This window comes from Pongo abelii, chromosome 1 (genome assembly GCF_028885655.2).
Source record: "Pongo abelii isolate AG06213 chromosome 1, NHGRI_mPonAbe1-v2.0_pri, whole genome shotgun sequence".
NCBI classification, from domain to species: domain Eukaryota; kingdom Metazoa; phylum Chordata; class Mammalia; order Primates; family Hominidae; genus Pongo; species Pongo abelii.
The window spans coordinates 69,769,926-69,781,141 of NC_071985.2; the positions used below are offsets into that span (position 1 = coordinate 69,769,926).

At 45.6% G+C, this 11,216-nt stretch overlaps 1 protein-coding gene across 3 annotated transcripts in view; it reads right to left on the minus strand.

Annotated features, from left to right (window-relative positions):
* QSOX1 (quiescin sulfhydryl oxidase 1) overlaps window positions 1-9,297 on the minus strand; it is a 43,470-nt gene extending 34,173 nt beyond the window's left edge. For 2 of the 3 annotated variants that reach the window (XM_009240397.4, XM_002809734.6), the window contains exon 1: window positions 8,902-9,297. In XM_009240397.4, the coding sequence (XP_009238672.3) occupies window positions 8,902-9,169 (268 nt within the window). In that variant the 5' untranslated portion in view covers window positions 9,170-9,297. The remainder of the gene's footprint in view (window positions 1-8,901) is intronic. The other variant, XM_054550438.2, reaches the window with a different exon arrangement.
* Between the last annotated feature and the right edge of the window lie 1,919 nt (window positions 9,298-11,216).

The window sequence follows — 11,216 nt, forward strand, 5'->3', positions numbered from 1 at the left end:
TTGGCATGAACCCCTGATCTGGTTTTTTACTGATCTCACCTCCAAACTACCCTCCGCGTCCCATGAGCTAGTACAGGTTCTCATGGCAGGGCTTCTAGAGAAACATCAACATATTATTTCTCTCCTGGTGAGGTTCTAATGTGCTCCACCCCTCACTGGCCTCTCTAGCCACCAAATGCTCTTTTCTTTCTGTGGATCTGATTATGTCAATCTCTATTCAACATTCTCTGGGGGCTCTAACTGACTTTAGAAGAAAATCTACAACCAGAAGGCAGTTCTTCATTTGGCCCCTGTCCACATATCCAGCCTCCTCTTATGGTTATTTTACGTTAAATTAAGTCATAGATATTCATAAAATATCATTTCTAAGTAAATTAAAATATTGAAGCATTAATTGCTGAACATAAGTTTAAAGTATATACACTTTGGCATCTTGTTTTTGTATGGCATAGAGAATATAATTGGGTCTGTAATAAGCACGAAAAGCTGAGGAAACACGTTTCTAGAAATTATGAAATGGTGAATGTTAATAGAAGACAGTTCACAATGCTTGCTAGTTTTCACTACAAATTAAGATTACTAAGGAGTAAAAACTAATTAATATAAGCAACTAAAACTAGAAATAATAAGGGACATAATTCTGTATGCAAGGGAAGTATGGCACGGTTTATAAAGGAAGTCATAAAATATAAGGATGTATTTTAATTAAGGGAAAAAGAGAGTCATTTTGTTCTAAAGTAGAGTGACTGGTTATTTCACAATGAGAAACAGGAACAGTACAGGACAAACTAACGGATACAAGGAAGTTGTGAAGAGAAAAGAACTTCAAGTGCGGTCGAATGGGCTAACTTATAGTTTTTGTGGTTTTTTTTTTTTTTTTGATGAGCCTTAATATCAAAAGTACACTGATGAAAAATCAGAATTTGGTCCTCTCTGTTAAAACAAGGTTTTCTTGAAGTATTGATCTGTTCTTAAAAGGAAACAGTGAAAGGTTTTTCTGTACCTTTTAGGTAATTCTCCTAAGAAAGAAAGATCCTTTGTTTCATCAAGATCATTCCCTGTGCTTCATGTTGTCTTTATTAGGTCCTTGATTACTTAAGAAAATGGAGTCCTCTCTATAAAAGAGCTGTTTTTTCTGCAACAATGTAACATTCTATATTTTCCTTTTGAAGTCTTTTAATTATCATTCTGGTTAGATGAATGACTGTGACTTAACAGTGACCTGTGATCCTATTTTGATCAAGTGATTTTTTTGTTTTGCTTTTTTGTTTTTGTTTTGAGATAAGGTCTCACTATGTCATCCAGGCTGGAGTGCAGTGGTGCGATCGTGGCTCACTTGTCCTCGATCTCCTGGGCTCAAGTAATTCTCCCACCTCAGCTGCTTAAGTAGCTGGGACCACAGGTGCACACCACCACACCTGGCTAATTTTTTAAAATTTTTATATAGAAATGGGGTCTTCCTATGTTGCCCAGACTGGTCTCGAACCCCTAGGCTCAAGGTATCCTCCTGCCTCGGCCTCCCAAAGTGTTGGGATTACCGTCATGAGCCACCATGCCCAGCCTAATTAAGTGTTCTAATTTTAAACCTTTGACATTTTGTACAAACTTCCCAAAATCAAATTCTAAATTAAGGCTTTCTGAACCTGAAGTAACTTTGGAACATTTCAGGGGGCCCTGGAACATCTCAAAGATTCTGCAAAGGAGAGATATTAAACTAGTTAGGCTCATTTGATGTATTAATTATATGGGAAGCACTGTCAAACAAGAAATGATGTTTAATCTTCTTTGAGTTATATTTATTAATGTATATTTATACTTGTTATTAATGTGTATCCCCAAAATTATATGATATTCCTAGAAATATGATATATTATCGGCCTTAATTTTGGTTATTAGGTTAAAATGTTGTATGCACAGCAATAACCAAATTTCCTTGTCAATTGTGTCATTATTACTATGAACTCTCATCAGATCTTTAACCACAACCATTTTAAGTCTTATTGTCTACAGTTAATTGCTTTACTCTGATGTTTTTCTAAAAGCTTTTTTCTAAGCAACTATAATCCTAAAGTGCTTCATCTTCAAGGAGATCCACGGAAAAGTCTCTGATAAGTACCATTTCTGATAACTTCGAGATAATATGATTGGACTGGGAAAGAATTTCCAGAACTCTAATGAAAAAAACTGATGGGTCTGCAAAACTGATAACCAAGATCAAGCAGAACAAGAATTAATTACATGAGACTAAATGAACTAATGAAGAATTATGGGTTTTTATGGTTTTTAAATTTGAAACGTTGCTGGTTCTTTTTAATGTTTTGTTGTCCAGATTTAAAAAAACTTATTTTCTTTTAAGCTATCTATAGTTTACAGCAATTTGGTAAGTATACTCTTGTGAACAAAAATGGAAACATTTTCTCCCTACAAGACCTCTCTGGAATTCAGAAACTATTTGTGAATATTCCTATTTTTATGGCAATACTGTTATTTGCATAAGTTTAATAAGTATCTGCTCTCTTTATAACAGGATACAATAGGAAACACTGGTCATATTACCAAGGTTTTGAGTGTGATGCCATACTTGAGAATATACGTATGATGAATCTATAGGTACTGCAGGTGAAATCTGAAGTTGGGCTTGGTTTGGCTTCCTAGCCTTGAGAGATTGTTAAAAGTCCAATCTGAGATTCCTTATCAATAAGTTCTAGCAAAGCAAACTTAAGAAGACCCTATGTGATCAATCACTATTCTTGCCACACTTATGGAAATAATTAGGCCAAGTTTGATGAGACTAAACATATTCTGCAAGCAAATTAGTCTTACCCCGATTATCATTTTATTTTATTTATTTTATATTTTATTTTATTTTACTATTTTATTTTATTTTATTTTATTTTTTATTTTATTTTATTTTATTTTATTTGAGATGGAGTCTTGTTCTGTCATCCAGGCTGGAGCGCAGTGGTGCGATCTCGGCTCACTGTGACCTCTGCCTCCCACTTACCTTGATTATCTTTGGTAGAAATGGGGGTGAGTATAGAGGGAAAAAATATGTTCCTAAAGAAAAACTATAGTACATCTGTTATTAGATTGTAGCCTTGTTGATCATTTTCAAGTTTTTATCATCTACCTATAAGATGGATTGAATCCTGAATTCTTCCAGTTTCTTCCAATAACTAGCTACAATTCTCCAACTAAGAACAGGAACTGTTCGGTGCCTAAAGCCCTATAAGCAGAAGCTGAACAACTTGATGTACATTTCAATGGACAAGTCTCATGCCTGATGTGTACGCCACACAAAGAGTTCACCAAAATGCCCAATGCCATAACCAGAGACAATCAAACTGCAAACCAGGACAAGAAGTTGACAACTTCATGCTTTCCCAAAACTTCTGAACAAGAGTTTCATTGGAATAAGACTTCCACTTTATCCTTGATTACGTCTACCTTTTTTTGTCTGGCAGGATAACGCTGTGGTTAGAATTTCACAATCAGTGGCTTCTGTAGGTAACTTCACGAAATGTTGGATTTGTCACGCTAAACCCAGATCTTTACATGACCAAAGGGATCCTTTAGTCCACCCAGTGGGTAACTTCAGCAACATCCCTAACACAACTGTTGTTCAAACTGTACTAGTGGTCCCTTTTATAGAGTCAGACTTTTAGACCCACGTGTTCTCACTTCCTGCTTTAATTTAACCCAGTCATGGGATACTAGATAATAGAACTGCTACCTACTAGCGAACAGGGAATCTGTGCAATTGCTGACACTTTCTGTTGCACATGGATAGACACATAGGGTATTGAGACTCAGTTGCAAAAAAATGAACAAATAGTACTTGGTTAAAAAGGGTAAATTCTTCATCTGGCTCATTCTTTGATCTCTTCAATTTTAGTTGGTTTGGTTCATGCGTCCCTGGCTAAGCGTCATATTGTAAACTCTTAGTATTATCCTGGGGAGAGTCATTATAGTAGTTTCCCTGTCACACTGTATCCTCTCAAAGAGTCTTAAATGTCTATATGCAGTCCTCTGCTGAATACTAAATGGTCTCTCTCCAGCTGGAATGATAAAACTCCAAGAAACACATGATAATGAGGACATCTTAACCTATAAATGATGTGTTAAGACAGAAAACCCAAAACGATGATTACTGAGAGTAGTACTGATGCCCTGTTTTAGTAACACTCTCACCTAGGTAAGAACCTGACCAAAAAGGGAGAATTATTAAATAATATTTCTAGGAGGCCATTGGTTGGGACTGAGCTCCTGCACAAGGCCCAAGAGACCAAACCAAGATGGAGTCCCTCAAGCTGAAGTTCCACGCCACCAAGCCAAAACTAAGCTGTCGATCTGACCTTCCAAGATCAGGAGAGAGTGAGTTAACAGTCAAATCTTCAAACAAGCCAGTTTCAGCCAACATACAGAAGTCTCCTCTGCTTTGACCGAAATAACCAATCTGATTTTTGATCTGTTTCTACTTTCTTCAGCCTTTTTCTGTCTATAAAGCCAAACTCCTCTGCTCAGCTCATCAGAATACTCATTCTGTAAGACGGAATGTGGTGTTGTCCGATTCCAGAATCACAAATAGAAGCCAATTAAGATTTTTGAATGTGGTGTAATTTTGTCTTTTGACAAGTAACAGGAGATGTAATAGAGAAGGTCCTTATGTGAGTGCTCCATTGTTAAAGCAAAGCTGCATTTAAGCTTTACTGTCAACGCAATGCAGAGTTGGGTGACAGAGGCTTTTTGAAGTGTCAGGTGACTTAAATGCCTAACACCAAAATGATCACTAGTATCAGTCTAGCTCTACTACTGGGGAGAAAACCTTTTCCTGGTGCAATTATTGCTCTGAACAGCGTAATTTTTCTACCAACCACAGAATAAATGGACTAATGGAGAGGGGAAGGGTGGCAAGGCAAGAGGAGTTGGACAGCTGTAAATTTTGGATTGACGGGTGAGGGGATGCCCTCTGGTGAGGGTGTTGTGGGGATTCTGCTGAGCCCCTACGGGGGGCTTGGTCTGGAGTCAAGGGCAGCGTCCCCTGCCCCACTCACAAGTGCAGGGAGAGCACTGGGTAGAGCAGGAAGCCTTGCTTGGAGTTTAACTGGCTGCAGCACCGTGAGCTCCACATGTCTCTCTGGACCTCTGCTTCCTCCTGGATCAGCGAGGGCCAGAATGAATGATCTCTAATGCCCCTTCCAGCTCTGACAACCGTTCAGGTGCTGGATGGCAAACAACTCTTAACAAGAAACACGCAGCCTCCGAGTGTTAAGTGGGTCTGGACTTCCATGAAGACAGAGGCACAGATTTACCCAAACCACCAAGAGCCAGTCAGACCTGGTGGTCTAGTGACTAGAATCTACTGACCCTCAGCTCTGGACTCTACACCGAAGTCTTCAGGAGCTCTCCTGACACAAAGAGTTAGTTTATGCCCTGTCCAGCTAGTCAGCACTATGCGGTCACCAACTCATGCCTTCCTTCCTCCTTGCTGACAGTTTCTGGGCAGTGACGTCACTGGATGGACAAAATGCCTTCTCTACCCCTCATACCTGGCTGACACCCCCGGTCTGAGTCAAGAGGATCCACGGCACTAGCAGAAGGTTCTACACTCACACTGTCATTTGGAATCCTATGAGGCTCAGACCACTGGCCACCATGAACGTGCAGTGGGCTCCTACTCTGTACCAGGCTCTGTGCTGGGAATCACAGGTACACATAGCAGATATGGCCTGTGCCCTGGAAGAGAAGGGGGGCAAAACCAACACTGCTCACTGTCACTCAAACACACGCCTTACGAACCTCACCTCCATAGCTCGGCACATGCTGTTTTTCCACCTGGAGTATCCTTCCTCCTCCACCCACCTCTCTACCTGCCCAGGCTCCAGAGAGCTAAAAAGAGCTGGAGTCAATGGCCTCCTCTAGCATCTGTGTAAACCTGGAAAGTTACTTACCTGTTTAAAAAAAAAGAGGAAGACGATATCCATAGTTCAGATATTTTCCCGGGTAAGGATTGTCATAATAATGGCCTGTGAAGGCCCTTAGCAAAGAGCTGGCATAAGGCAAGCATGTAATAAATAACTACTGGCATGAAGGCCTTTGGTGATCAGATTAGCCCTCTGTGACTTTCCTCTCCCCTGGGTTCCTATAAGAAATGGCTGAACCACTCCTTTGGCCTTTTTCAAACACAGCTTTGTAACAGTTGCCAATTTTCCTTCTGTGAGTAGCTCATTTCCCCAACTGCAATGCAAACAATGCTTATCACTCAACAAATATTTGCTGATTGATTAGCCAGTGAATAGCAATGAAGGTCTAAATTGGATACAACCAATTTCCAAAACATACGGTGAGACAACCGGAGCTGCTCTGGAACAGAAAGGGGATGAACCAGGTTCTCAGAAACACATGCTCTGCCCCGGGGCAGCAGGTGCCCTAGAGAATCTACTGCCCTAGGCACTGAAGAAATGAACCCTATTCTGTCAGATTAAATGCCTGAAGCCAGCCAAGTATGGCTGCAAAATTCTTCTCTCTCCTTGTGACCTTCACTCTGTCTCTGTTCCTGCCTCAAGATACAGGTGTCCTCAGCAGAGACCATGGGCCGGCCGTACTCACACAGCCCAGGGTGGGATGAGAGCAGCCCTCTGCGGGCCCACAACCAACCTTTCTCAAGAAACCTCAGGACACAGAGATGAAGCGAGACCAACCCTAGCTTCTCAGCAGGGCCTGACCAGGGAACACCCCTTTGGGTTAGAGTGGAGGACATTCTTCATTGCAGGCTGACAGCAGATTCTGCCAGTGCCCTCCCAACACGATCTGGCTCAAGGGCTGACTCACACCAATGGCTCACAGGAGACCTCCAGTTTCCACTGAAATCTCCCACCTCCCATTTACCCTGGCTCACCCCCACAGACTTTGATCCTTCCATTTCCTTTTCAGAGGTTAAATTCTGATTTCGCTTTCTTATTTTAGAGAAAGGTTCCATGCACTGAGGAATCTCGTTTGGAAGTGGTAACCCTCATCCACGAGCAGACTGGGTCAGTATCTAGATATGCAACTCATAGGAAAACTAAAACTCTGCATTGCAAGAGGCCAAACATGTGAGTCAGCTGGAAGCTAATCTTTCCCTCCAGCACTCTCAAGAAGGAAGAAATTCTAGAATAAGTCCATCTGCAGCCACTGAACACCTCTTATAACCTCAAAGTGGAAAGTGATCTGGGAATTTTTATGATGTTCATGCCCACAATGTCCCCTGAGATTACCTTCTCTTAGGTGTCCCAGTTCCATGATCCATGTTCTTCCTCCCTCCTCCCCGGACCAGAGGTGTTGACATCACTCCTCCCCTGATCAAATGTGTTGCAATGGTGTGAAGCACTGCTCAGAAAGGCACGTTCAGCTAATGGGACCAGTGAGGCATGTAGGCAAGTGTAAACTGGAGGTCAAAACAGCTTACAAGTTTCATTTAAAAATAATTTTCCAGGACCATATGGCTAAAAGACGTACACACGGTTCCATCTCGCCTCTTCAGAAACCAATCTGCAAGCTGCTCAGGAAAAGAGGGAGGGTGAGTCTGAAAACTAACATCTACAAAGGCACTGTTCTACCACAAAGAGTTGAATTTATCAAGAAATACCAACAGTGGAACAATGGTTCCAGTTCCCCTTTCTCTAGAAAGAGGCCTATTTCCAAAGATGCCCACAGTTCTCATTCAATGACCATTTCAGGGCAGGAGCCCGTGCTAGCGACCCAGCACCAGAGTCAGGAAGTAACTCCATTCAGAGGCAGCCAGTCAGGAACAAATCACTATCACTACACCACTCCTGCCCGCCAAATACCCGCTACCTGGGTTAGGCGGATGTGTGACACCACAGGAATCTTTAAATTGTGGAAAGGAAACTATGAGACAATGTATGCCGAGTACTTGGTAAGGTGCCTGAAATGACAGGTGCTCCGTAAATATTAATTACTATTATTACCATATTTCCTCGACTCTAAGTCTTAAGTCTTTCAAAATTTTAGCATTTCTGTAATAGAGTTCACCTTCAAATCTTTATACATGTAGTGGTTTTTTCCTATCCTTCTACCCCTTGGGCTGTCATAAAATGAACAGTGTGTCTCACAGTTGATGGTGTCTTGGAATCCAGGAAATATAGTTTTGGTGCCCCAACCAGGGATTGGGAACATGGAGCAAGAGCCAAACACGCACCAAAGGCCTCTGGGTGCATGGGGTTAAAATATAAGGGTCTGAGCGAAGGAAGAGAGAGAAGGATGTGGCCCAGAAGCTAAGGAGCTGGAGGCGGCAGGTCAGGAGAGGCCCGGAACAGAGATAGGAAAACTGCCAGAGGAAAACTGCCAAAGACAAAAATGAGAAAGGAAGTCTATGTACCACCTGCGTCAACCAGTCGAGGGAGTGGAGAAAGGTGGCAGGGAGGCAAAATGGATGCCCGTTCCCTTTTCTCCCCAGCACTGACCCACAGCAGCTAGGGAACCTGGCAGGAAGATGACATGGGTCCCTGGACGAGAGGAAGAGGACTGCCACAAGGCTGGACCAGGAAACGGTAAGGTGTCAGCGGACCATGCGGAGGAAGGAACAAAGGAGACCTCTCGCAGGGGAGGAGGCAGTAACCTGGCGGGGGACGAACCGGGCGAGCAGGGCAGGTCTGGGAGCCCAGGCCGCAGTGAGGGAGAGAAGCTCGGGATGAGGGCCAAGAGGAAAAGGCAAGGGAGCGGGAGCCAAAAATGGAGCTGAGAAACATGAAGGTGGGGGGAGTGGGATGCGCGGAGAGGAAGAGGTGGGCGGAGGTGACTGGAAGAGGCACGCGCTCCCGGAGTAGGGGGCTGCCCACCGGGCAGGTGGAGGGGTCCGGGCGGCGGGGCACGGGGGAGCGGGCCGCCCCCGCTTCTCACCTTTGACGTCTTCGGCCAGCGCCTTCCACGTCGGGGCGAAGGCGATGCAGTGGCCGCACCAGGAGGCGAAGAACTCCACGGCCCAGGCGCTGCGGGAGCCCAGCACCGCGCCCCGCACCGTGTCTGCCTGCAGCAGCGTCAGCGGGTCGGAAGGCGAATAGAGCGCCGAGCGCGGGGCCGCGCTAGCGCCGGGAACCGCGAGCAGCCACAGCAGCAGCAGCAGCAGCAGCGACGACGGCGGCCCGGAGCCGCGGTTGCACCTCCCCATCCTCGGCGCTGCGCTCACCACCACACGCAAGTACCGGATGAGTCGGCTCCCGGCGCCGCGGCACCGCCTGCCTCCGCCCGCAAGGAGGAGCCACGTGGCCCCGCCCCTGAGCCCCCGCCCCCGAGGCCTGCCCCGCCACCCCGCCCCGCCGGCCGCGCCTGGGCGCTGGAGCGGGCGGGGCTGAGCTTGTTGCCGGGGCTGGCCCTGGCCGGGCGGTGAGCCATCCTTTCGCGGTCCGTCGAGGCCGCAGAGCTGCGCGACCCGGGTTCCCGCCTCAGGCCCCAGGAGGCGAGGTGTACAGTCCGGTAAAGGAATGGAGCGCCCGCCGAGCGGTTGCTGCGGGGGGGGTGGGGGGGCCTCGCGGAAGTTGTTTGGCCTCTCACGGCCCCCGTATCCAACGGAAGAAGAATCCTTTGGAATAGACGACCCGGATTTCGGCTGTTTTAGGGCAGTTCCTGGGCTCCCGCAGAGCGATGAGACGTTGTGAATTAGATGTGAGAAGAGGGACGCGTGGTCTGCGACCACCAAGACCTCACAGGATCAATGCATCCACCCCTGCTGATGACCGTGACCATCTAAAGGGGAACATCATTTGAGGGGCCCTACTCATGGATCAGAAGCCCCCTCTTCACTGTGGGGTGTGCTGGGTTGGCGGGCCGTTGCCGTGGAATCAGTTTCCTCAGGACCCATATCTGGCCACCCTCATAAGGTTGTTAGGGCGATTGCAAATTCGGGGTTCCCAGCAGCCCAGATCCCCCACATCCAGCTCTTCAGCCCACTCAGAGCTCTCCGCGCTCACTCACATGTCCCTCTCGCAAGTAGCCCAATCAACTCACCTGGTGTCATGGGCACTAAGGTGTTAATGGATTTTCTCTGGTCACCTTTGCAGCTCCACTGTTTTGAGTGAGTTATTTTAAGGGGAGAAGGTGCTCCTCAGAGGGTTGTCACAGTGATATTTTTCCTTTGTGTCTGCCAGGTAGCCCCTTTCACCTATGAGAGCTTTGAGTCTAGATTTGTTATTCATTTATTCAAGTTTTACTGAGTGGTGTCATGCCAGGCACTTGTTTAGGTATAAGGATAAGGCGGTAAACAAAATATAGACTCTAGGGACGTGGAACTTACATTCCAGTGGGGGTAAAGAGATGATACATAAGTAAATGTAGATCAGATGGTGACCGATGTTATGAAGAAATGTAGACTAGGGTAAGAATAGAGTGGCAGAGGAGGTGCTATTTTACACACGAAGATCAGGGACAGGTCTACCCTTAATATTTGCAAGAACTGAGTCAGTAGTACAAATGGCCCACATATCATGTCTACATATTTTAAAACTACAAATTAAACGGTGATGTAAAATTCCTATCCTTTTATCTTGACATGTATACCTTCATCATAATCTGGAAGGCCACATTTAAGTTTAGGATTCTTGGACCCTTCTGAGATAACGCCCTCGAATGTAGTGCTTTGGAGGGGGAACATGTCCTTGGCCCTCAGCCTTCCTTCTTCTCTTGGCACCCCAGCTCTGTCCCATACTTCAAATGGCCTTGTGCCCACACCTATAACAACGACATCTGCACATCAGAGTTTTGTCCACACCTCCTGCACATAGCCTCCCCTTGACCACCCCTTGCTCCTCAGGAGGATAGACCTTGGGAAAAGGCTGAGGCAGCCTGTAGCTGGTGACCTGTTGCTATTGGGGCACTATTTTCTAGGGTCCCAGGAACTCACAGTATGCTCTAAAAACGAGAGGGGCAAGAGCTCTGAGTGAGTACATCCCGTTGGCCCGTGGGCTTCTTGCCCTATGGAAAGGAACATGGACGGAAGAGAATCAGGTGCTCAGAGCCCTAGATTGGGACTCCTGTTGCCCCAGTCTTGAGGCAGTTCTAAAGAGGTAACATTTGAGCCAAAGACCTAAATGAGGTATGGGATGAAGCCTTGTGGGAGTCTGGGTTAGGAGCATTCCAGGAAGTGGTCCAGAGGTTGGAGTTTTTACTCCCTTCATGTGTTCATATTCTGTGTGCCCAAAGTCTTAAGCTGCATAGAGAAA